The sequence below is a fragment of the Oncorhynchus gorbuscha genome, linkage group LG05 (genome assembly GCF_021184085.1).
Source record: "Oncorhynchus gorbuscha isolate QuinsamMale2020 ecotype Even-year linkage group LG05, OgorEven_v1.0, whole genome shotgun sequence".
Taxonomy (NCBI): domain Eukaryota; kingdom Metazoa; phylum Chordata; class Actinopteri; order Salmoniformes; family Salmonidae; genus Oncorhynchus; species Oncorhynchus gorbuscha.
In genome coordinates this window covers 53654529-53681265 of record NC_060177.1, presented here as the reverse complement: position 1 = coordinate 53681265, position 26737 = coordinate 53654529, and the positions used below count along the sequence as shown (strand labels likewise).

General features: G+C 43.5%; 2 protein-coding genes across 9 annotated transcripts in view; one reads left to right on the top strand and one right to left on the bottom strand.

Moving 5' to 3' along the window:
• Positions 1 to 11052: 11052 nt before the first annotated feature.
• On the bottom strand, positions 11053 to 17949 carry LOC124036051 (ankyrin repeat domain-containing protein 13A-like). 2 transcript variants are annotated; one of them, XM_046350155.1, is made up of 16 exons: positions 17518 to 17949; positions 16321 to 16446; positions 15896 to 16031; positions 15236 to 15360; positions 15088 to 15133; positions 14853 to 14996; positions 14523 to 14712; positions 14336 to 14402; positions 14042 to 14123; positions 13688 to 13749; positions 13345 to 13475; positions 12750 to 12907; positions 12234 to 12407; positions 11846 to 12015; positions 11502 to 11566; positions 11053 to 11388 (listed from the first exon to the last, which is right to left on the bottom strand). In XM_046350155.1, exons 1-16 carry the CDS (start codon positions 17614 to 17616, stop codon positions 11184 to 11186), a joined length of 1980 nt encoding a protein of 659 aa, XP_046206111.1. In that variant the 5' UTR covers positions 17617 to 17949; the 3' UTR covers positions 11053 to 11183. The 2 variants fall into 2 exon arrangements, with proteins under 2 accessions (XP_046206111.1, XP_046206112.1); XM_046350156.1 differs by lacking the exon at positions 16321 to 16446 and having other exon boundaries at positions 17518 to 17942.
• A 4930-nt stretch (positions 17950 to 22879) lies between these two features.
• The window catches only part of LOC124036049 (ARF GTPase-activating protein GIT2-like), a 31981-nt gene continuing 28123 nt past the window's right edge, over positions 22880 to 26737 (top strand). For 2 of the 7 annotated variants that reach the window (XM_046350147.1, XM_046350146.1), the window contains exon 1: positions 22881 to 23588. In XM_046350147.1, coding sequence (XP_046206103.1) covers positions 23537 to 23588 — 52 coding nt within the window. In that variant the 5' untranslated portion in view covers positions 22881 to 23536. Of the gene's footprint in view, positions 23589 to 26737 lie in introns of all 7 variants that reach the window. The other 5 variants (XM_046350149.1, XM_046350154.1, XM_046350148.1 and 2 more) reach the window with 4 other exon arrangements.

Sequence of the window (26737 nt, the reverse complement as noted above, 5' to 3'; positions counted from 1 at the left end):
TTGAGGTAGTATGTACATGTAGGTATGGTTAAAGTGACTATGCATATATGATGAACAGAGAGTAGCAGTAGTGTAAAAGAGGGGTTGGCGGGAGGTGGGACACAATGCAGATAGCCCGGTTAGCCAATGCACAATGCAGATAGCCCGGAGCACTGGATGGTCAGGCAATTGAGGTAGTATGTACATGAATGTATAGTTAAAGTGATTATGCATATAAGATAAACAGAGAGTAGCAGCAGAGTAAAAGAGCGGTTGTGGGGGCACACAATGCAAATAGTCCAGAAGTCTTATGGCTTGGGGGTAAAAACTGTTGAGAAGCCTTTTTATCCTAGACTTGGCACTCGGTACCGCTTGCCATGCGGTAGTAGAGGGAACAGTCTATGACTGGAGTGGCTGGGGTCTTTGACAAAACATCCCCATAGCATGATGCTGCCAGCACCATGCTTCACGGTAGGGATGGTGTTAGACGGGTGATGAGTTGTGCCTGTTTTTTTCCAGATATAGCACTTTGCATTCAGGCCAGACTTACATTTTTGACTCATCAGACCACAGAATCTTTTGCCTTTTGATCTCCGTTTTTCACATGCCTTTTTGCAAACTCCAGGCGTGATGTCATGTGCTTTTTTTTCAAGAGTGGCTTTTGTCTGGCCACTCTCCCATAAAGCCAAGATTGTTGAATTACTGTAGAGAGCAATTGGGTTCTTGGTCACCTCCCGGACTATGACAACTCAGGAGATGACCCAGATGCAGACACAGGAGGCGGATTGTACAGTTCTCATACTATTTATGGGGGGACAGGCCAGGGCAGGTCGAGGGCAGGCAAAGGTCCTTCTTGCCCAGTTGCTCAGTTTAGTCGGACGGACAGCTCTAGGCAGAGTCTGGGTTGTTCCGTATTCTTTCAATTTCCCAATGATGGAGACCGCTGTGTTCTCAGAAACTTGCAACACAACAATGTTTATACCCTTCCCCAGATACAGTGAGGGAAAAATGTATTTGATCCCCTGCTGATTTTGTACTGTTGCTCACTGACAAAGAAATGATCCGTCTATAATTTTAATGGTAGGTTTATTTGAACAGTGAGAGACAGAATAACAACAAAAAAATCCAGAAAAACGCATGTCAAAAATGTTATTAATTAATTTGCATTTTAATGAGGGAAATAAGTATTTGATCCCTCTGAAAAACATGACTTAGTACTTGGTGGCAAAACCCTTGTTGGCAATCAGAGGTCAGACGTTTCTTGTAGTTGGCCACCAGGTTTGCACACATCTCAGGGGGGATTTTGTCCCACTCCTCTGCAGATCTTCTTCAAGTCATTAAGGTTTCAAGGCTGACGTTTGGCAACTGGAACCTTCAGCTCCCTCCACAGATTTTCTATGGGATTAAGGTCTGGAGACTGGCTAGGCCACTCCAGGACCTTAATGTGCTTCTTCTTGAGCCACTCCTTTGTTGCCTTGGCCATGTGTTTTGGATCATTGTCATGCTGGAATACCCATCCATGACCCATTTTCAATGCCCTGGCTGAGGAAAGGAGGTTCTCACCCAAGATTTGACGGTACATGGCCCTGTCCATCATCCCTTTCATGCGGTGAAGTTGTCTTGTGCCCTTAGCAGAAAAATATCACTAAAGCAGTGTTTCCACCTCCATGTTTGATGGTGGGGATGGTGTTCTTGGGGTCATAGGCAGCATTCCTCCTCCTCCAAACACGGCGAGTTGAGTTGATGCCAAAGAGCTCCATTTTGGTCTCTCATCTGACCACAACACTTTCACCCAGTTGTCCTCTGAATCATTCAGATGTTCATTGGCAACCTTCAGACGGGCATATATATATGTGCTTTCTTGAGCAGGGGGACCACGCGAGTGCTGCATGATTTCAATCCTTCATGGCGTAATGTGTTACCAATTGTTTTCTTGGTGACTATGGTCCCAGCTGCCTTGAGATCATTGACAAGATCCTCCCGTGTAGTTCTGGGCTGATTCTTCACCGTTCTCATGATCATTGCAACTCCACGAGGTGAGATCTTGCATGGAGCACCAGGCCGAGGGAGATTGACAGTTGACACATACACATTTCAGTTGAAGTCGGAAGTTTACATACTCTTAGGTTGGAGTCACTAAAACTCATTTTTCGACCACTCCACAGATTTCTTGTTAACAAACTATAGTTTTGGCAAGTCGGTTAGGACATTTACTTTGTGCATGAGTAATATTTCCAAAAATTGTTTACAGACAGATTGTTTCACTTATAATTCACTGTATCACAATTCCAGTGGGTCAGAAGTTTACATACACTAAGTTGACTGTGCCTTTGGGCTAGGCCCCTTTTTTCTCCACTTCCTGCCTGAATGACGTGCCCAAAGTAAACTGCGTGTAGCTTAGGCCCTGAAGCCAGGATATGCATATAATTGGTACCATTGGAAAGAAAACACTTTGAAGTTTGTAGAATTGTTAAAATAATGTAGGAGAATATAACACAGTAGATATGGTAGGAGAAAATCCAAAGACAAACCAACCGGAATTATTTTTTTGGAGAGACCATCCTCTTAGAAATGCAAGAGAAAGGTCATATTGAACATTAGCTCCCTGGATGCAATTCCTATGGCTTCCACAGGGTTTCAGCAGTCTATATTCAAGGTTCCAGGGGGTCTGGCTATCTGTCAGCCATTTGCCAAGCTGATCTGAGGTCTTGGATCCTCAACCAAGAGAAACATGACACTTAATGTGTTGTGAAATCTGTTATGAATGAATTGTTATGTTTGAAAATGTATAACTGACTTAATTTTGCTGGACCCCAGGAAGAGGCAGCAGCTAATGGGGATCCATAATAAACACAAATACAAATGTCCAAACAATAGAATTGGCCACAGGTGGACTCCAATCAAGTTGTAGTGACATCTCAAGGAGGATCAAAGGAAATTGGATGCTCCTGGGCTCAATTTGTAGTGTCATAGCAAAGTGGTGTGAATACTTAAGTAAATTAGATATTTCTGTATTTCATTTTCAAAAAATTAGCTAACATTTCAAAAAATGTATTTTCAGTTTGTCATTATGGGGTATTGGTGTGTAGATGGGTGAGAAAAAAAATATTGAATCCATTTTGAATTCAGGATGTAACACAACAAATGTGTAATAAGTCAAGGGGTATGGATACTTTCTGAAGGCACTGTAGGATCTGCTGTTAAAGGGGAAACAAGCATAAGAAATTATTTATTTAGGTTTTTATTTTGGAAAAATTCATTAAGTGAATGAAATACTGCGTGTGGGTGTTGAGTGACATGGACATTAGCTTCCTTTATTTAAAGACTCCCATTTCTCCAGACATGCTGTGTGCAAATGACCCAAAAGATTGGGTAACACAAATACACTAAACAAAAATATAATCTCAACATGCAACAATTTTAACGATTTGACTGAGTTACAGTTCATATAAGGTAATCAATCAATTGAAATACATTCATTAGGCCCTAATCTATTCATTTCACATGGCTGGGAATACAGATATGCATCTGATAGTGACAGATACCTTGAAAAAAAGGTAGGGGCGTGGATCAGAAAACCAGTCAGTATCTGGTGTGACCACCATTTTCCTCATGCAGCGCGACACATCCCCTTCAGCAGGCTGTTGAATGTGGCCTGTGGAAAGTTGTACCACTCCTCTTCAATGGCTGAGAAGTTGCTGGATATTGGTCGGAACTGGAACACGCTGTCGTACACTGATCCAGAGCATCCCAAACATGCTCAATGGGTGACATGTCTGGTGAATATGCAGGCCATGGAAGAACTGTGACAATTTCAACTTCCAGGAATTGTGTACAGATCCTTGCGACACCAGGCAGTGCATCATCATTCTGAAACATGAGGTGATAATGGCGGATGAATGGCACGACAATGGACCTTAGGATCTCATCACGGTATCTTAGCGCATTCCAATTGCCATCAATAAAATGCAATTGTTCGTTGTCCGTAGCTTATGCCTGCCCATACCATAACCCCACCATGTGGCACTCTGTACACAATGTTGAGATCAGCAAACCGCTCGCACTGTCACACCTGCTCCCGCTCTTCCCCACTGGTGCTTGAGGGCGCTAGGCTCCCCAGCATTTTGCACTCCTACCATCATTACGCACACCTGCCTTCCCCGTCAGCGCATCAGAGATTATTGGACTCACCTGTTTATTACCTCACCTATATTTGTCAGTTCCCCAGCTCGGTTCCCCACTGCTGCATTGATTATCATTTGTCATTGTGTATTCGTGGGCTGACGCTGTTTCTGTCTTGCTCTTTGTCTGCTCCTAATTAAATGTCAACTCCCAGTAGCTGTTTCTCATTCGCTTGCGTTGGTCATTACAGAATGCAGCAGGCTGACGTTCCGGATGGTGGTGACGTTGGGTCCGGGGCACAACACTGATTGAACCGGGGGTGCCTAAGCCAGCCTGTCGGGCTGTCATGCCCTAGCTGGCTTGAGAGGCTTTGTGCCCCGGTTGGCTCGGACGCCGGGTGGCGCCCCTAGAGGGGGGCACTGTCACGCCTGCTCCCGCTCTTCCCCCCTGGCCCTCGAGGGCACCAGGCTCCCCAGCATTGCACACTCCTGACCATCATTACGCACACCTGCCGTCACGCGCATCAGCGATTATTGGACTCACCTGTACTCAATCACCTGTTTATTACCTCCCCAATATGTCAGTTCCCCAGCTCTGTTCCCCACTGCTGCATTGATTATCATTTGTCATCGTGTATCCGTGGGCTGACGCTGTTTCTGTCTTGCTCTTTGTCTGCTCCTAATTAAATGTCAACTCTCCGTACCTGCTTCTTGTCTCCGGTGTCAGTTGTTTCACGCCCACACAACACCATACACGCTGTTTGCCATCTGCCCAGTACAGTTGAAACTGGGATTCATCTGTGAAGAGCACATTTCTCCAGTGGCCATTGAAGGTGAGCATTTTCCCATTGAAGTCGGTTACAATGCAGAACTGCAGTCAGGTCAAGACCCTGGTGAGGACAACGAGCACGCAGATGATCTTCCCTGAGACGGTTTCTAACAGTTTGTGCAGAAATTCTTTGGTTGTTCAAACCCACAATTTCATCAGCTGTCCAGGTGGCTGGTCTCATACGATCCCGCAGGTGAAGAAGCCAGATGTGGAGGTCCTGGGCTGGCATGGTTATAAGTGGCCTGCGGTTGTGAGGCCTGTTGGACATACTGCCAAATTATTTTAAACACAGCGCGCATCCAACCCGGAAGCCAGCCGCACCAATGTGTCGTGCACCTGGCAACCTTGGTTAGCGCTCACTGCGCCCGGCCCACCACAGGAGTCGCTGGTGGGCGATGAGACAAGGACATCCCTACCGACCAAGCCCTCCCTAACCCGGACGACGCTAGGCCAATTGTGAAAACAGGCACATCATCAAGTTTGCTGATGACTCTGTCATCGTCAGTCTACTACAGGATGGAGAGTCTGAGCATGAGCCTGTGGTAGATGACTTTGTGTTACATAGTGTGAGAACTGCTTCTGTAACAGTATAGACTTACGTCCGTCCCCCTCGCCACGACCTGGGCACGAACCAGGGACGCTCTGCACACGTCAACAGTCACCCTCGAAGCATCTTTACCCATCGCTCCACAAAAAGATGCGGCCCTTGCAGAGCAAGGGGAACCACTACTTCAAGGTCTCAGAGCAGGTGACGTCACCGATTGAAACGCGACTAGTGCGCACCACCGCTAACTAGCTAGCCATTTCACATCGGCTACACTTCCTCCATCTGAATGTCTCCCAAACTAAAGATATGGCCATTGACTTTAGAAGGCTGCCACGGAACCCCATACCCACTGTGGTCATGGGACATGACATTGAGCTGGTCAGTATCTACAAGTACCTGGGAACAGTGCTGGACAACAAGTTGATGTTTGAGGAGAACACCGATGCCATCTGTAAAAAATGTTTGTTTTTTAAAGTACACCAGTGGATTTTTTATTTAATGTCAGCAAGACTATGATGACACAGTTTTACAGGAGTTATATTGAATAAGTATTGATGTTCTCAAAGGTGGCCTGGTTTGATAATCTTAATGTTTGCAACAAAACAGGTTGTACGGGGTGGTTAAAGTGGCCAGCGAGATCAACGTGAGGCAACAGGCAAAGCTCAGTGACGTTCAGAAAGCAACTGGTGAAGAGAACTAACGGTGTCAGACTGTCTTGGTCACTCCCTCCTTGACCATTTTGCACTACTCCCCTCAGGTCATCATAGACTTCCCAAACTCAATAGCAACAGATACAATAACTATTTTATCGCAACAGGCCATTAACTTTCTGAATCTGCACATGAAATGTCTCCCTATTGCTGCAATTTTGCACAATGACTACTCCTTTTTATCCAGCTCATTGTTTCATGTTGTGTGTCTAATCGATGGTTGTCACTGTTTTAAATGTATTTGATTTTAAAAAGTTTTGAACCCCGACTGCACAAACAAATTTCCCAATAGGGAGAAAAAAAAAGATAATTTGGAACAGTAGGGAAGCATATTAGAGATGGGCCATCTGGTGGCTTGAGAGTTAAAGAATTAACGCATGTGAAAAAGATCCCCAAACACCAAGCTGTGACAGAGCATTAAGGTATCTTACAAAATGGGACCGCTTCTCATTGATCGTCATTGTTAGTTAGACAAGTTAGCACGCATACCTTTATCAGGTAACAGTTGGCTAGAAAATACACTTAAATGGATAATTGAAAAAAAAAGAGACTTCTCATAGCTGCCAAAAAAGGTAAACAATGCAATTTTCCACAGTACCTTTTCACCATTTGGAAGCTACATCAGTGTGTAATCACCTTCTTAGTGTTCAAATGCCTAAATATTTTGTAGTTGCCTGTTTTCCCCTTTTTAAGTATTAAAGGAGACATTGAAGTGAGACTGGTTGCATGGTGCTTAAAACATATGACACCATGATGTAGCTGTCACTTTCAAAGAGATTCACAATTGGTACTCACTCACATGCTGTCAAGTTTAGAAAAGGTCAGCATTACTACAAGCATCTACAATGAAAATCTACCTCAAACCAGATCCCTCGACTAAAATGACAAATTGTAATAAATAATCAATAATGAATAGAAATAGTTGGAAGACACCAAAACCATTTCCCTGTTGCTCATTTTGTGTCTAATTTTGTTTTTTAAAATGTGAGATTTGGAAAGATGACAGCTGTTTGATTATGAATAATCGCTCTCAGTTCATGGAGAGGGCTAATAGAATTTTCGATTCCATTTTCAGAGTTGATTCCTCTTACACAATATGGTGCCCATGTATATCCACCATAATATTCTTATAGCGTCCAATTGGATTACGGTAAACAGTTCAGATGCTCTAATTGGTCAGTGGTACGCACAGAGCAGATGTCAGGATTTGAATGAAGGCGGTGACTATATTTAGCCTAACAAAACATACCATCCATTCATAGATCTATGTGATAACCTAACCATATATACCAATGATTATTCATGAAACAATGCAAAGGGCATTGCTGTGACCAATTAATCCAGTCCTGTAAAATGGTAAAACCTGAAATTTACAGCAATTCAGGGGTCATTCAACGGTCAATGATCAGGGCAGATGTGTCTGAAAAACGAATGAAGGATTATGTTTTTATGATCAGAAAAATAGAATGGTTTAGCGCCATCTGCTGTTATTCTTAGCAAGAAGCAGGCTACTTGTAAAAGAATAAGCCATAGTTCACCAAAATTGAAATAAAGTGCATTTATTTAAGAAAGAAAACAATTTGAAACCAACATCACAGCTAACAAATGCTTTCTTGAATTCTGTTAGAAAAAATAAGCTTACCTGCTAGCAAATTAAGCAGTACGAAGACTGTTCCCCAGAAATCTAATCAAAGTGAACTCCGGTACTTTAGAGAATGTTCTGCTGTTTGGCAACTTGATCATTAGCTGTTTTGAGCTCTAGTCCCCAGAAAACAGACGAAAGGACACATCAGTAACATGTCCAAAGTGCTGTTGGTTATCAGTGTAATTAACTACATTGGTTAATTCATTTTATGTCCAGCAACACCACTGGACGGGAAACTTCTTTTTAAGTCCCTTGATCACAGCTTTAAAGATGAGACATTTCAAATATTCTCTGCTGTCTTTAGTAGGTCTGGCCTTAGTAGCAGTAGAACACTGATCCTCCCAACCAAATCATGTCTGTGGCCCAAGCCCAAATGGAATCAAGACCCTACTATGCACTTGTGGAGATATAATTGGCAATACAATTTTTAAAAATTTCCCTAGCCCATCAGAGGGCAAGTTCAATTTATTACCATATCGAGTACACCTATCAAATCTTCTCAGGTCTGCACAAGAGCATACAGTGCCTTTGGAAAGTATTCAGACCCCTTGAGTTTTTCCAAATTTTATTATGTTACAGCCGTATGGATAAATACAAAAACAATTCTCAGCAATCTACACACAATACTCTATAATGACAAAGTGAACAGGTTTTTAGAAATACCTTATTTACATAAGTATTCAGACCCTTTGGTATGAGACTCAAAATTGAGCTCAGGTGCATCCTGTTTCCATTGATCATCCTTGATATGTTTCTACAACTTGATTGGAGTCCACCCGTGGTAAATTCAATTGACTGGACATTATTTGGAAAGGCACACACGTCTATGTAAGGTCCCACAGTTGACCGTGCATGTCAGAGCAAAAACCAAACCATGAGGTCGAAGAATTTGTCCGCAGAACTCCGAGACAGTAGTGTCGAGGCACAGATCTGGGAAGGGAACCAAAAAATGTCTGCAGCATTGAAGGTCACCAAGAACACAGTGGCCTCCATTCTTAAATGGAACATTTTTGGAACCACCAAGACTCTCCCTAGAGCAGGCCGCCCGGCCAAGGTGAGCAATCGGGGGAGAAGGGCCTTGATCAGGGAGGCGACCAAGAACCCGATGGTCACTCTGACAGAGCTCTAGAGTTCCTCTGTGGAGATGGGAGAATCATCTCTGCAGCACTCCACCAATCAGTCACTCATCAATAAAAGGCACATGACAGTCTGCTTGGAGTTTGCTAAATGGCACCTAAAGACTCTCAGACCATAAGCAACAAGATGCTCTGGTCTGATGAAACCAAGATTGAACTCTTTGGCCTGAATGCCAAGCATCACGTCTGGAGGAAACGTGGCACCATACCAAGGGTGAAGCATGGTGGTAACAGCATCATGCGGTGGGGATGTTTTTCAGGGACTGGGAGACTCGTCAGGATCGAGGCAAAGATGAACGAAATGAAGCACAGAGAAATCCTTGATGAAAACCTGCTCCAGAGTGCTCAGGACTTCAGACTGGGGCGAAGGTTCACCTTCCAACAGGACAACAACCCTAAGCATAGCCAAGACAACACAGGAGTGGTTTTGGGGCAAGTCTCAATGTCCTTGAGTGGCCCAGCCAGAGCCCGATCGAACTTCTCTGGAGAGACCTGAAAATAGCTGTGCAACAATGCTCCCTGTTCAACCTGACAAATCTTGAGAGGATCTGCAGAGAATTGGAGAAACTTCCCAAATACAGGTGTGCCAAGCTTGTAGTGTCATACCCAAGAAGACACGAGGCTGTAATCGCTACCAAAGGTGCTTCAACAAAGTACTGAGTAAAGGGTCTGAATACTTTATTTATAAATAACTGTTTTTGCTTTGTCATTGTGTGTTAATTGATGAGGGAGAAAAAAACAATTGAATCCATTTTAGAATAAGGCTGTAACTGAAAATGTGGAAAAAGTCAAGGGGTGTGAATACTTTCCAAAGGCACTGTAGGTAAGCTCCATTTGGGATTGGGAACGTTAGAGGGGATCGCTTCCTTCAGTACAAAATGATGCTACATGGAGCAGATCTGACGCGTCACTCATTTCACAGGTGTCTGTAGTTTAAAGACAGCCCTAACAGGAGTCCTTAGAACCCTGTTGAGTTTGAAGTCTAATGGACAGATTCTTTGACACTTACGAAAGGAAAGTGTTAGACAATGCCTACGATAATCAATGTTTTCGACCTTGTTTGTTTGCGAGCACCACTGAACCGTGTGTATGCTCCTTTGACATCCACAGGTAGGCACAGCGGCTTCTGCTATTGCTTTGTTGAAGTGCTGATGCTTGATGGTGCCCAGTGACCATGGCCAACAAGATCAAGCCCTCTTGCATAACAAGCCCTTAGCCCAATTGAATAAAACCTGGTTTCTGGGGCAAGTCAAAACCTGTTGAATGATCATGTAGTTCACTTTCATTTTAACATTGTGTCAATGACAACACGAATACAAAACATGAATTCTTGCAGCACGAGAAGAAAAAGGGTTGGAAGCGCCAGCAAGTCATTTTGTTTGATGACATTCTGTTCAAAGTAGAAAAGAAATCCATATTGATGACCAGAAAACCATGTTCGATGTGTCTACAATAAACTAACATACTGCACTTTCACTAGTTTCAGAGGGACTGTAGAACAATGGAACCCTGAGATATTCAATCTTTCGAATGGCTGTGTGACTGGAATGCCATTTCCAGGGTCATCTTAATAAAAAAATAAAACATGCTTTAAAAACTTTTTGCAACAGGAAACTGAAAATGTGCAGGTAGCCCCTCCCGGTTTCATTCTGCTCCCGTCCATTTGGTGCCTAATGAAATTGACCCAGGGCTCTAAAAACAACAACCTTCCAGAGTCACAACTAAAGCAGCTACCGGTCCCAAGTTTAACCTGATCTTCACAACACCCAACAAACACAACCACTTGTTGGAACCCTTACACTCCAATGGAAATCCTTCCCAAAATAATATCAAAGAATACCTGGATACCTCTTCGGGAGAGCGGAGTGGCTTTGGCTCTGTTTTAAAAGGACGGGAGGAATCAAGGATTTGACAGCTTCTACACTTTTAAGACAGAGCCTAAGTGTTATATAGAAATACAAATCTAGCAAAACATCTGTTCGTTTTTTTTTTTTAAACCAAAAATAGGTATTAAAGTATTAAATACAGATGGTTTTATTTGACATATGTTACATGGATGTTTTTCCGGTGTCATGGCAGATTGTAGTGAAGGAGGGTGGGGTGGGGCTGGATTGGGGGTGTGGTGGTGGCCGCTTCTTGATCAACGAAAAGTTAATGCAGTTATGGCAAGGCGTGGCCTTAATTATTATTCTTTCCCTCCTATTTTCCTTTTTTTTTTACTTCTCTGTGAGCGAGAGCTGCAATATCCTCTCCAGCTCCTCCTCTTCCTCCTTCCTCCTCCTCTCCTCCTCGGCCTGGGCCCGGGCCGACAGCTCCATGGCCATGCGGAGGTCAGTGTCAGTGCTGGAGGCAGAGGTGCCCGAGCTCGCCTGACTCGACGTGGTGTCTCCCAAGTCCACTAGCACCCCCCCTGGGATGCTTCTGGAACAACAGAGGGATATGGATATAGTCTGAATATACTGTATGTGCTAACTGGAAGTCACTTTGGACAAAAGTGAAGTGTAGATAATGATATGCATGAATACTTGGTGTACCCGTCACTCTGGCTACTGAGTATGGGGTCTGTGAGGTCACCATTGGCATCCTCCCAGGTCACTTCCTAGAGGACAAAACAAAAAGGTGGAGTTAGCAAGGTGAAACTCCTGGCATGTCGCAGATAAAACTTGCATAAATGTAACGGACAGAGTTCCCTATTCCTTATGTCAGACAATAATATAGTTTCCACGCAATCCATTCTATCTGGAAGTTTTACAACATTGCAGCTTCCTGAACAGACCGACCACTGGTCGAACACGAAGGCGGATGGCCGTGAGCGCAAGAGGACCAGATAGGGAGTCAAACAGATGAGTAGGAGGGGTGTGTGTGTGTGATCTAGGACCTGTCCCGGGGCTCCCCCACCGGACTCCAGCAGACTCTGGTGGATGGCATACTGCAGTAGCTCCTCATCATGATTTGACACCGGCGTATGGCGGCTGCCACCCCCTCCTCGGTGGCGGTAGTGTGAGGGCACCTCAAACACCGACGGGCACACCTGGAATAGAGGGGGAACTGGGTGGAGGGAACAGTCATACAGAATGATGTTACTAGTGGTGGCTGTTAATATTGACATTTCGATCAAAAGCGATATGGATTGAAACATTAATATTGGTTGTTCATCTGTTAGATGCAACTGAAGAAATACATTTGAGAAATGACAAAATGTGCGATTTGTTTTGTTCAGACTGCCGGAGTCACCCTGGTCAGCGGCATGGGCATGCTTTGCCTACCTGCAGCTTCGCCGCAGCCTCCCTCCTCCCTCACCTCCTCCTCCTCCACCACCTCCTCCTCCTCCTCCTCGGGTGTGGCAGCGGAGGGGGGTGTCTCCAACGGTTCGCCCGTAGTGCATTTGTTGACACTGCCAAATGAAATGCGGGCGTTGAGCACATGGAATAGGGGAATCTCTGTGTGAGAGGAAACAAAGACGGGTCACTCCACGGATCCCATTATCTATAAGCAAACGCCTCAATAGTGAGCTTTTTATTGTAATAACTGCCCATACACATACAAGGTTTTCCTCAATCAGGCCCTGTATGTATAAAGTGTCTCAGAGTAGGAGAGCTGATTTGGGGTCCGTTTGGCCTTTCAGTTCACAAGGAATAAGGTTATAAGGACAGGGTGGACTGAACCTTGCTCAGCAGACCTCTGAGACGCTTGATACAGTTGTGTTTGAATGAGCTGATTGGCACAAGCATTTTGTGTAAACATTCTCATTTCGTCACGCTGTTCCAGAGGTGTGATTGTACCTATTTTTACAGGGAACCCTGGAGGGAACTTGAGGGTGACAAAATCCCGCAGCCGGGCGAAGTGGGTGCTGGTCCGGGCCATGAGATCGATGATGGGGGTGACCTGCTCCACCAGGGAGAGGGGGTGTTCCTCGCTCATCCACAATGTACCCTTGAACCTGAACACATCAGGGTTGAATTCATTATTGTACACTGTAGAAAAACATTTTGCAACGGAAAATGAAAATAAGAATTTCTTATTGGACAAGTTACGGCAGTCCCTCCTGTTTCAGCCCCATTTTCTTCTGTTTGGTGCCTAATGAATACGAACCAGAAAACACTCATCGTGTTTGAGGGATCAGTTTGAGGAAGCGCAGAATCGCTAATCTTGATCCCATCATGAGGAGTGATTTTTTAGATATGGCGATTTGTAGATTATGCTCACTGCAAAGTAGTCCCATCCCACTACAATCACCCCTACGCTAAAACCTAAACACCAACACCTTCATATGAACTGAGAGGGAACCTGTTAGAAAAACAATCAAGACTTCTGATGACATGAATACTGATCACAAAGTCTCGCTCTCTCTTGGGTTTTGCAACATAATTTTCTTACTTCTGGGTTCGGATGGTAAGTTCAATGGGCCGGCCAATGTCTCGGTCTTCAAGGTCAAACGCAGGGTCAAAGTACTCCTCTGGTGTGATGGCGGTGGGGTTGTTGGCTGTTGCGTACTCCAGAGTGAGGTCCTATCCACAACATGACCAGAGTAGAGCATTCTTATTGAAGACGGAATAAACCAAGTTTACCGTTCTTATTGAAGTCAATATGAACCAAGACGAAGCATTCTTATTGAAGCCATTATAAACCAAATAGGGAAGTAAGAGTCTATGTAGGTAATACTGAAATTTGATGGGATAATCCCGCAATAACATCAAATTCAGGTCTGCTGATCTCTTACCCCTTGAGCACTTATCTGCTGCTCCACTGTGCCCAGAAGAGACTCCAGAACATTCCTCTCACCTAGAAGCCAAAAAAAGAGACAATCCACACAAAGTGTTATTGTGTCTGACAGAGCGCTGGTCTCCAACAAGTCCCCTTCTAAACCGAGACAGGTCTCTCTGGGTTATTATAGCTGTGCACGCGTCTCCTAGCATTACACTGCAACTGAAAATCTGCTTATTAAACATTGAGATAAGGACCATGTCTCTTAGGCCAGAAGTAGTGCACTACGCAGGGAACGGGGAACCATTTCAGATACAGACTAACTGGTATATCCCTCTACCACCTCCTTGAGGGATCATAGAGTGTATACTTTTTATTCTAGCCTTCTCCTCATCGGTGAGATGCTCTGTCCTCGTCCGGATCACCACGTTTACATTGTTCACAGTGAAAACCTGCAATGAAAAGAAAAACAACTCGTGCAGTATACCGCATACTATTCTTCCGTTTACTGGTACTAAAAGAAAAATAACTAACTATTTTTTTTAAAGAAGCTGGCAATCTACTGTAGATCTGGTCAAAATAAAGAAAGGGACTTGCGTAAGGTCAGCAAACCTAGACAAGCAACAAAATAATTAAACAAGAATGCTTTAATAAATGCACAAACCTTCGCCTCGAAACCATTAACAACTTCCGTTTTGTCACTCCTCCAACCCCAAATCCCAGATTTATTTCTGTGAAAAACAATTTAAATGTCATGTTACTATAAATCCCTATACTAATGTGCACATCCTTCAACAGACACGTTATACTACACAATAGAGAAACACGATAAAGTACGGTTTGGGTCTCGCCTCTCAAAAGCAATGTCCCTGGTGTCCAGAAAGGTATTGACAATGGGCGTGGTCAGCCGCTTGGCCACTTCCTGTTCTGCAGGTTGCATGGAGTCCAGCGTTACGTCTTCTATCTCCCTGGAGATGTCAAAGCGTTCCGTGTCCACCACCTGTTCGTCATGGTTCACCTCCATCAACTCGGTGCAGACATCTGCCAATGAGCACAAACACACACTGTGAAACAGAAGCCAACAGAGCAAAAGGCGAGATAAAAGATGAGACGGCCTGCTAAAACACAGGTTAGGAGGACACAGTTGTTTGTAAGCCTCACTCAGGGAAAAAAGGACTCACCATCTCCCCTGAAAATGTAGCTCCGACGACCTCTGATCCAGGTCATGTTCTCGAAGCCTAGCAGAGTGGCGTCCACGCGCAGGCTGGCCCCACTCTTCCAGATCCGACACACGTCACTGGGACAAACCCGGGAAACGAGAGGGACTGGGAAAGGATGGGAAAGCAATGAAAACTACAACGTTGCAAACATCCACACACAGCCAATTATAAAGAGGGATTTTCAAGTAGAACTTACTCCAACTTGTGAACTCCCATTTCATTTCCATGTAGAAATCTTGGGACTGGGGGGGGATTGAAAAGAGGCTTGAGTTTGCAGTTCTTAGTTTTTTGTGACGAGTGAAAAACATTTCAGAGGGGGGAGCAAACAGAGAGAGAGAAAACACCTCACGGATCTTGCTCAGAAGCTCAGGCACTCCTCCCAGAGCTGTAGAGGCTTTGAGGTAGTCTCGCCGCTGGAGCACTAGCTGAACCATCTCTGGGTCGCCGGTGCTGACTGCCTCCTGCAGCACTACACACAAACACATGCTTACGACAAGAAGATATTTTTAACATATAACATACTTCTGTGATAAAAATTCTTACTTTTGTAAACATTTGTTATGGCCAGCATCAGCCAGTAAGCTGTGTGTGTAGTAACAAGAGGTATTGTGTGAAGCAGTACAAAGAAATAGAGTGTCCCACTACGACTGGAATAGACACCTACTGATTGAAGCGTACATAATGTGTGAAATTGTTACGGAAACCCCTAAGGTCAATTTGTGGAAGTGACTTTGATCACACATTTTAACAACCAACAAATAGACCTATACCAAGGCGTGTCAGATGAAGCCATAGCCATATAAATAGTTTGCCAAAGTAATGGTATTAATAAACATTTACATTTGGATATACGTTTATTTTATTCATTACAAATAAAAAAGACAATATCCAAACATAAATGTTTATTATAAATATCATGAATTTGGCATAGTATTTATAGGGCTAATCAAGGCAAAGCACAGAGGTCTGGATTGCAGTATGTCATGGAGGAAAGCCGGCCTAACCTGTCCAATTCTTGGCATTCTCTTTGGTAACTTCAGCACCATTTCTCAGAAGCACTCTCACCGACTCCAGGTGGCCCAGCGACACAGCCAGGTGGAGCGGTGTCCTTCCCCTGGGATCCACAGCCTCTACGTCGTTCTGAGAGAAACAAACAAACAAGCATCGCAATTGCTTCAAAAACAAATAGCCTAGCTACCTAAAGAGAATCTCTCGAGATCTCCGTGAGATCGACATCATACACACTGGGAGTTATAGCTACACTGAGGAGATTCAATCATCTGGCCCAGGTTACCCAGGTGGGAGGAGTTTGCACCGGGTGAAAAGTGATTGAATTAGATTTCCTCATGGATATTCAGTCTGAAAGAAATCTGCTTACAAACAGTTCCCTACAAGCCAGAATGTTGAATACAATTATATTTACACTTACTTTACCGGTTGTACATGCTGTTGGTCCTTTTGAAGTTAGGAGGTGGAGATCGGGTATACACAGGAAAGTGTTGTTTACCCAACTTTTGCAGCACCGGTAGGTTCTGCCGCTTGTATTTTCAATCTCCTGACGCATTGCACAATATGTAAACAATAGCCAAATGTAACCAAACATATCATCCGAAGCACATTTCCTCAATCTGGAAGTGTTAGTAAAATTTGCCAGATGATTGTGCGGGACAACATGCACCCTGTGGTTCGGTTTGGCTCAGCCATATTGTGCAAGTGTTTGTACGAATTGTGTCAGTATTGAAAATAAAAACACAAATCAATATACAGACCAGCATACTGAAGGTCTGATTGATAATGCTTCCCTGTGGATATTTTGTATCAGATTACCTCAGACAGTGGCAAAATCAGAAGACAACAGGTGAAGTAAGTTGAAATGGAGTTTGTTCAACATTCTGACTTGTAATGGGACTGTTCCGGAATGCTGAGCCTACATGTTAGAGACGAGAGTGTATTTCACTCTCCTATTCTAAAAGAGGCTAAATGCTGCATTGACCGAGCAGCTCAGATTACTGTTAATTTGTGAAGGGTGCTCCTCCCTCACCACTTTTGCACTTCACGGGCCATAAACCGGTTCACCGCGGCTCAGGTTAAAATAACTCCCTCATTTCCTGTTAATAACAAATACTCAACTGACCACAAAAACATTTAGAATGGAGAAAAGCAACCATATCTTTGGGTTATGATTTGCTGATAATTATCCACATCAATTCTCAGCTAGGTTATTATAGTAGGAAAATAACGTTTCTAAGCTCTTAAGGCGTTTCAAGAATCAGTAGCCAGCCTGTGCCAGATGTCGAACAAAGTAGCCAGTAGTAATGTAAACAAGGCGGCTAGCTATGCTGAATGAAATGTGTACTGTAGTTAATATGATCAATAATGCAACATGGCATTCCATGAACCCTTAAACTGGCAGAGCATACATAGACTAGGAATTACGCCAATCAAAGTATATGGTTATCCATGTCAGGCCAAGTAGCTAACGTTAGCTATCAAGGTAGCCAAGTTAGTAACGTGCTAGCTAGCTTCAGACACTTTGAAGCAAATAAATCTGTAGTTAGTTAGCTAAAGGCAGCGAAAAAGAAAAGTACCTATAGCTAGCTCATTGTCCATATTTTGACATAGCTACCTTTGTTGAGTCGTTTTCCAATTTCCTGTAATCATTTTCCCAGACTAAGGAATGTAGTGGAAACTTCACCCTGAAATCTTCGTTGGCCGCGGATAACATCTTCCCCTGCTAGTTTACACTTCTCAATGTATCTAGCCTATATTTACAGCCATGGACAACCTAAGCTAAACCTTAAAGTTGAAGAAATGTTAATCAATGCACCTCATCTCATATTCCAACAGTATCCATGTAAAATTGTGCTAGCCATAGATAGCCAACTACTACCAAATAAAACTTTTCGAAAAACAAGGAAGTGTCACGTTGAGACTTGTGGTAGGGGTAAAAACTATTTGAGGATAAAGACTAATATAGGACTATATTCATGAATATATATTATTACATGTATATATTTCTTAAATAAAAAAACGTTTTTAAGTTCAATATTTGCTAAAAATAATAATAATAATAATAATCCTCGCGAAAATATATATTTTTTCAAGCAAGCACGTGACCATGTTACACTTTGGCCGGGGAAAGCGGGGCTTTACTAATTTGTGCCAAATACAAATACTTTTTCGTACATATAATTTTAGTATTGTAAATATAGAAAGCTACTTCAAGTAGTGCATATTTGCGCAATTAAACTGCAAATCAATTACAACAATTAATGTGATCCTGTTTACCATCAACGTCACATCCCTTAACCACAACAACAAGCACTTACGAAGGTCATGGCTAGAAGGGATCCAGCTTTTGTCAAATGGACGTCAAAAGTGTTTTATTTCTTTGCTTTTTTATACTGAACAGACATATAAACGCAACAATTTCAACTATTCTACTGTTACGGTTAATATAAGAAAATCAGTCAATTTAAATAAATAAATTATGCCCTAATCTATGGATCTACATGATTTAGCATGGGCGCAGCCATCGGTTGGTCTGTGAAGGCAAAGGCTCACCCACTCGGGAGCCAGGCCCAGCCAATCAGAACGAGTTTTTCACCACAGAAAAGGTCTTTACTTTTTTTATTTTTTATTTCACCTTTATTTAACCAGGTAGGCAAGTTGAGAACAAGTTCTCATTTACAATTGCGACCTGGCCAAGATAAAGCAAAGCAGTTCGACACATACAACGACACAGAGTTACACATGGAGTAAAACAAACATACAGTCAATAATACAGTATAAACAAGTCTATATATACGATGTGAGCAAATGAGGTGAGATAAGGGGGAAGGCACCTCAGTACCTCCAGGCTCTGATCAGGCCCTACACCCAAACAAGGGCACTGCGTTCATCCACCTCTGGCCTGCTCGCCTCCCTACCACTGAGGAAGTACAGTTCCCGCTCAGCCCAGTCAAAACTGTTCGCTGCTCTGGCCCCCCAATGGTGGAACAAACTCCCTCACGACGCCAGGACAGCGGAGTCAATCACCACCAAGGATAAGTAATCCTTCTCACCCCCCCCCCCTTTAAGATTTAGATGCACTATTGTAAAGTGACTGTTCCACTGGATGTCATAAGGTGAATGCACCAATTTGTAAGTCGCTCTGGATAAGAGCGTCTGCTAAATGACTTAAATGTAATGTAATGTAAATATAAGGGAGGTAAAGGCAAAAAAGGCCATGGTGGCAAAGTAAATACAATATAGCAAGTAAAACACTGGAATGGTAGATTTGCAGTGGAAGAATGTGCAAAGTAGAAATAAAAATAATGGGGTGCAAAGGAGCAAAATAAATAAATAAAATAAATAAATACAGTAGGGAAAGAGGTAGTTGTTTGGGCTAAACTATAGGTGGGCTATGTACAGGTGCAGTAATCTGTGAGCTACTCTGACAGTTGGTGCTTAAAGCTTGTGAGGGAGATAAGTGTTTCCAGTTTCAGAGATTTTTGTAGTTCATTCCAGTCATTGGCAGCAGAGAACTGGAAGGAGAGGCGGCCAAAGAAAGAATTGGTTTTGGGGGTGACTAGAGAGATATACCTGCTGGAGCGTGTGCTACAGGTGGGAGATGCTATGGTGACCAGCGAGCTGAGATAAGGGGGTACTTTACCTAGCAGGGTCTTGTAGATGACATGGAGCCAGTGGGTTTGGCGACGAGTATGAAGCGATGGCCAGCCAACGAGAGCGTACAGGTCGCAATGGTGGGTAGTATATGGGGCTTTGGTAACAAAACGGATTGCACTGTGATAGACTGCATCCAATTTGTTGAGTAGGGTATTGGAGGCTATTTTGTAAATGACATCGCCGACGTCGAGGATTGGTAGGATGGTCAGTTTTATAAGAGTATGTTTGGCAGCATGAGTGAAGGATGCTTTGTTGCGAAATAGGAAGCCAATTCTAGATTTAACTTTGGATTGGAGATGTTTGATATGGGTCTGGAAGGAGAGTTTACAGTCTAACCAGACACCTAAGTATTTGTAGTTGTCCACGTATTCTAAGTCAGAGCCGTCCAAAGTAGTGATGTTGGACAGGCGGGCAGGTGCAGGCAGCGATCGGTTGAAGAGCATGCATTTAGTTTTACTTGTATTTAAGAGCAATTGGAGGCCACGGAAGGAGAGTTGTATGGCATTGAAGCTTGCCTGGAGGGTTGTTAACACAGTGTCCAAAGAAGGGCCGGAAGTATACAGAATGGTGTCTCGTGCGTAGAGGTGGATCAGAGACTCATCAGCAGCAAGAGCGACCTCATTGATGTATACAGAGAAGAGAGTCGGTCCAAGAATTTAACCCTGTGGCACCCCCATAGAGACTGCCAGAGGTCCGGACAGCAGACCCTCCGATTTGACACACTGAACTCTATCGGGGAAGTAGTTGGTGAACCAGGCGAGGCAATCATTTGAGAAACCAAGGCTGTCGAGTCTGCCGATGAGGATGTGGTGATTGACAGAGTCGAAAGCATTGGCCAGATCAATGAATACGGCTGCACAGTAATGTTTCTTATCGATGGCGGTTAAGATATCGTTTAGGACCTTGAGCGTGGCTGAGGTGCACCCATGACCAGCTCTGAAACCAGATTGCGTAGCAGAGAAGGTATGGTGAGATTCGAAATGGTCGGTAATCTGCTTGTTGACTTGGCTTTCGAAGACCTTAGAAAGGCAGGGTAGGATAGATATAGGTCTGTAGCAGTTTGGGTCAAGAGTGTCCCCCCCCTTTGAAGAGGGGGATGACCGCAGCTGCTTTCCAATCTTTGGGAATCTCAGACGGCATGAAAGAGAGGTTGAACAGGCTAGTAATAGGGGTGGCAACAATTTCGGCAGATCATTTTAGAAAGAAAGGGTCCAGATTGTCTAGCCTGGCTGATTTGTAGGGGTCCAGATTTTGCAGCTCTTTCAGAACATCAGCTGACTGGATTTGGGAGAAGGAGAAATGGGGAAGGCTTGGGCGAGTTGCTGTGGGGGGTGCAGTGCTGTTGACCGGGGTAGGAGTAGCCAGGTGGAAAGCATGGCCAGCCGTAGAAAAATGCTTATTGACATTTTCAATTATGGTGGATTTATCAGTGGTGACAGTGTTTCCTATCTTCAGTGCAGTGGGCAGCTGGGAGCAGGTGTTCTTATTCTCCATGGACTTTACAGTGTCCCAGAACTTTTTTTGAGTTAGTGTTGCAGGAAGCAAATTTCTGCTTGAAAAAGGCTTGGCTTTTCTAACTGCCTGTGTATAATGGTTTCTAGCTTCCCTGAACAGCTGCATATCACGGGGGCTGTTCGATACTAATGCAGAACGCCATAGGATGTTTTTGTGTTGGTTAAGGGCAGTCAGGTCTGGGGAGAACCAAGGGCTATATCTGTTTCTGGTTCTACATTTCTTGAATGGGGCATGCTTATTTAAGATGGTTAGGAAGGCATTTAAAAAAAATATCCAGGCATCCTCTACTGACGGGATGAGATCAATATCCTTCCAGGATACCCCGGCCAGGTCGATTAGAAAGGCCTGCTCGCTGAAGTGTTTCAGGGAGCGTTTGACAGTGATGAGTGGAGGTCGTTTGACCGCTGACCCATTACGGATGCAGGCAATGAGACAGTGATCGCTGAGATCTTGGTTGAAGACAGCAGAGGTGTATTTAGAGGGCAAGTTGTTTAGGATGATATCTATGAGGGTGCCCGTGTTTAAGGCTTTGGGGAGGTACCTGGTAGGTTCATTGATAATTTGTGTGAGATTGAGGGCATCAAGCTTAGACTGTAGGATGGCTGGGGTGTTAAGCATGTTCCAGTTTAGGTCGCCTAGCAGCACGAGCTCTGAAGATAGATGGGGGGCAATCAGTTTACATATGGTGTCCAGAGCACAGCTTACTACAGACAAATACTTTCATCACTGTCTGGGTGGCTGGTCTCAGACTATCCCGGAGGTGAAGAAACTGGATGTGTATTTCCTTGGCTGGTGTGGTTACAAGTGGTCTTCGGTTGTAAGGCCAGTTGGATGTACTGCCATATTCTCTAAAACAATGTTGGCTTATGGTAGAGAAATTAACATTCAATTATCTGGCAACAGCTCAGATGGACATTCCTGAAGTCAGAATGCCAATGGCATGCTCCCTGAACTTGTTGAGATGTGTGGCATTGTGTTCTGTGACAAAACTGCACTTTTTTATATTTTTTAAATATATTTTACTGTCCCCAACAAAAGGTGCATGTGTGTAATGATCATGCTGTAATCAGTTTCTTGATATGCCACACCTGTCCAGTGGATGGGTTATCTTGGCAAAGGAGAAATACTCACAAACAGGGATGTAAACAAATGTGTGCACATTTCTGAGAAATATGTTTTTCGTTCATATGGAAAGTTACTGGGATCTTTTATTTCAGCTCATGAAACATGTGACAAACACTTTGCATGTTGCGTTTATATTTTTTTGTTCAATATAGCAAACCCCAACCTTTTTCCTAACCTTAACCTAATTATCCTAACCTGCTTACATAACGTCAAATCTGAAATGAATTTGACAAAAGTTGGAAGCCTTCAAGCCATGACCACTGAACAACTAGCTAATAGCAAAGATGGTGGATAAATGAAAATAGTTTACTCCGGCCGTTTACCATTGAACAAAATATAAATGCCGGGGTACTTAAAAGGGGTGGCTCTCCCAAAGACACCAATGTGATAGCAGCTGGGACTGGTCTATTTAGTTCATTGACTTCCACTGAAACAAATGAGGGAGTAAGATGTCTCGCTTCCTCTTCCGACTACTTGTACCACAGCTAGTACTGGCAGAGAGGGAAGAGGAAGCGAGACACCCCACTCGCTGTTTTTCTTTTCCTGGTTCGATGCAAGTAAATGAACTAAGTAGACTAGACCCAGTTGCTATTACATTGGTGTATATGGACACGCCGAGTTAAGTAGCCCGGAATTGACCATTTTTGTCAATGGTTAACTGCCTGAGTGAACTATCTTAATTTATCCATCATCTTTGGTACTAGTTTGCGCAAATCTTTGGCACACTCTACCGGTTAACATCAATTTATTTTAAATGAAACGAATGTCAGTAGTTGACTAGTCGTTTAACATTGGGCGACTGCCGATTGACCACAATCTACAAAGTATGTTTTATGTAGTGTTACTGCTGTCCACGGATAATTCGTAACCACTCGGCTACATGGTTTTAACTAGTTACCACAGCCAACAAAATTGGCTATATCGTAAAAATTCATGAAAACAACATTTGCTTTTGGGTCTTCAATCGAGGTTAGGTTTGGGTATAAGGTTGGGTATAAGGTTAGCAGTGTGTGTGTGTGTGTGTGTATATATATATATATATATATATATAGTAAAACAAGACACACAATCCGGCTACAGACCCTTGCGGCAAGAGTTTCCTTCCTGACAATCGCAGCTGTTTGTTGTGCGCAAGCTAGCTAGCGGTAGCTTGGTTGGGGCAAGAAACTAAGATTGAAGAGGAAGCTATTTTGCTCCTCGCCAATCAACTGTTTTTTTTTAACAACTGGTCATATGTAATTCGCTTAGATAAATTCTTCCCGGTTATCAAATGAGAAAAGAAGCACATCAATTCCCCTGACTTTTTTTTGGAAGGCCTTTTTTCCCCTCTGCAAAGGATGTCTAAACGATTAAGGAATAGTGAGGTTTGCGCGGATTGCAGTGTCCCAGGTAAGTCACTTACTGATCAAAGGTGGGTAGCTAACCAAGCCATACATCATTCAGGCAGAATACTTATATTAACATGGCTAATAGATCTATCTATCAGCTATTACTTGTTTGCGTACTTGCTAGCTAGCAAGTAATAGCTGATATATATATATTTGTATGGTTTGGCTAGCTTCTAGCTACCCAATGTTGATCAGTAAAATAGTTGATGTGTTGGTTTTTGAAGCTAGCACTGAGCTCAAACGTAAGCATGCGATTAGGATAACCAAACTAGCTAGTTATGACAGTTTTACACGCCGTGTCTTCTCTCTATGAAGCCAACATTATCAACTACAGTGTAAAATGTAATTACTGTTGGGTCATTGGTTTTAAAATAAACCATCAAGCTATCTCCTGAGTCCTTGCGTGAGTCATGCAAGTCTTTGCGTGATGTGATCATGGTGCGGTTATTCCAATGTAGTGGTGTTTTGATTTTGCAGGAATAACCATTTCAAATACGATTTCCTGTCAAAGGGATGCCACAATGTATTTCATCGGGTTGGCAAGTGAAGTAATATGTTCAGTTTCAGACAGGCCATTGTCTCTTAGTCTCAGTTTAAGTTATGGCATGCAAATCTCCTTTCTCACCTGCCAAGGTAAAATGTGTATGACATGGGACACATACAACAATCAAGTCTCTTTCTGCTATAAAATATCAGAAGATGGTTACAATGTGGTGTAGTTCAGTGTGTTTGCCCTTTTGCACACCTGATTGTGGCCCTTTAGTGTTGTTTGTTGTCTCCCTGTGTCTGTCTGGCTGCATGCTTCTGAAGAGTCATGACAGAGGGGAGAAGAATTTGCCCCGTGGTCATGGTTTTAGATTCTACTACCTAGAGTTGCTTCCTTTCACTTGCCTTCTGGTATGAGTTTTGACAAGAGTAGGAGAACAGCTGACCAGGTACACACTGCTTCCACATCTGAACTTTGGATGGGTCCCCTTGTTACAACCTCACACTGCTGTTCATTTTGGGGAAATGAACCAACTGTCAACCTGCGATTTTAAGAATGATGATGGTGTGCCGTCCAATTTGATGTTGTCACTCCACTAAGAGGCTCTTAATCAGTGGTTAGTAAACAAAATCCACTACAAATACCATACATTGTTTATCTGATAGAATAATGAACAATTCCTAACCATTTAGAGCTCATCCAAAATGTGTAGAAATCGTGTCACGTCCTGCTTCGCTGTGTAAGTGTTATGAGGGTTGTTTTGCATAATGTTTAGACTATTTTGTACAGGAATGACGTGATGTCCAATGAGCACAGGAAGAAAAACAGGATGTTGAGTGAATTGACTGGATGCTGAGGATGCAGTGAGAATTGTGGCTATTGTATTTGACTTAGAATAAAATGTGCCTCACCTATTTTTGTACTTTTCTTCCACGGCTCTCAGTAGGTTCTTCTATTATAGGAAGTTTTAAATCAGTTTAAGTCTATTGAACAAGCATCTGCACCTTTCCTTTTTGTAAAATATTTGTCTAAATGTTTTATATATTTTTTATTTTTTAAACATGGAGGTTAGATGTAATTTGTCAGCGGTTGATGTTATTAGTTAAAAGAGGAACACTGCTTGGTTAGAATATTGGATATCCTTATTGGGAAATAGGCCTAACCTAATTATTGTGACAATAAGTAGGCCTAGCTGTATGTACTCTTGTCTTATAGCTGGTTCTCTCTCAATTGAACCTGGGGAAAAGGTTAAGCTGTATACATTAGCCTAGGGTCCATTTGAAGTAGGCTAGCCCATACCAACCTGTTCCCAATGGAATTCCCCACACTTCAATTCATTCACTTTTTGACAGCACCAATTTTGATGCTAAAAAATGATAAATATGAATAGTCTGGTTAACCGTTTAACAGTCTTATGGCTTGGGGGTAGAAGCTGTTCGGGGTCTTGTTGGTTCCAGACTTGGTAGAATGGTACCGCTTGCCGTGCAGTAGTATAGAGAACAGTCTATGACTTGGGTAGTATAGAGGTCCTGGATGGTAGGGAGCTCAGCCCGAGTGATGTACTGGGCTGTACACACTACTCTCTGTAGCACCTTGTGGTCAGATGCCAAATCTTTTCAGCCTTTTGAGGGGAAGTGTGTGTGGACCATGATAATTTCTTAGTGATGTGGACACCGAGGAACTTGAAGCTCTTGATCCGCTCCACTACAGCCCCTTCAATGTGGATTGGGGTTTGCCCGGCCCTCCATTTCCTGTAGTCCACGATCAGCTCCTGTCTTTCTGACGTTGAGTGAGAGGTTGTTGTCTTGGCACCATGCTACCAGGTCACTGACCTCCTCCCTATACAGGCCTACCACTGTTGTGTCATCTGCAAACTTAATGATGGTGTTGGAGTCGTGCCTGGTCATGCAGTCATGAGTGAACAGGTAGTACAAGAGGGGACTGAGCACGCACCCCTGAGGGGCCCCCGTGTTGAGGATCAGCGTTGGCGAATGTGTTGTTGCCTACCCTCACCACCTGGGGGTGGCCCGTCAGGAAGTTCAGGATCCAGTTGCAGAGGAGGTGTTCTGTCCCAGGGTCCTGAGCTTAGTGATGAGCTTGGAGGGCATTATGGTTTTGAACGCAGAGCTATAGTCAATGAACAGCATTCTCACGTAGGTGTTCCTCTTGTCCAGGTGGAAGTGGGCAGTGTGGCGCGCAATAGAGATTGCATAATTTTGTATCTGTTGGGCCGGTATGCGAATTAGAGTGGGTCTTTGATAGTGTTGTTGTGAGCAATGACCAGCCTTTCAAAGCATTACATGGCTACAGATGTGAGTGCTACGAAGTGATAGTCATTTAGACAGGTCACCTTGGCGTTTTTGGACACAGGTACTATGGTGGTCTACTTGAAACATGTAGGTGTTACAGACTGGGTCAGGGAGAGGTTGAAAATGTCAGTGAAGGGTCTTGCCAGCTGGTCAGTGCTTGCTCTGAGTACGCGTCCTAGTAATCTGGCAATCTTAACCTGTTTTAAAGTAGGGCTGGGCGACATGGCCAAAATATCCTATCACGGCATTTAAAAATAAAATGACGGTATGACTGTATTTATGTTTTTGAATTATAAAAGTGAACCATTTTCTATGAGTAGTACGTGACCCTAGGGTGGCAACACGTACATTCTG

Bases quoted from the DNA above. Each gene is read 5' to 3' on its own strand.
- LOC124036051 (XM_046350155.1), bottom strand. From the start codon at position 17,616: ATGTTATCCGCGGCCAACGAAGATTTCAGGGTGAAGTTTCCACTACAT. The intron at 14,403-14,522 runs GCGAGACCCAAA...TGTTTTTCACAG, and splicing joins AGGGACATTGCTTTTGAGAG to AAATAAATCTGGGATTTGGG. The intron at 14,124-14,335 runs GTTTGTGCATTT...TTTTCATTGCAG, and splicing joins TTAATGGTTTCGAGGCGAAG to GTTTTCACTGTGAACAATGT.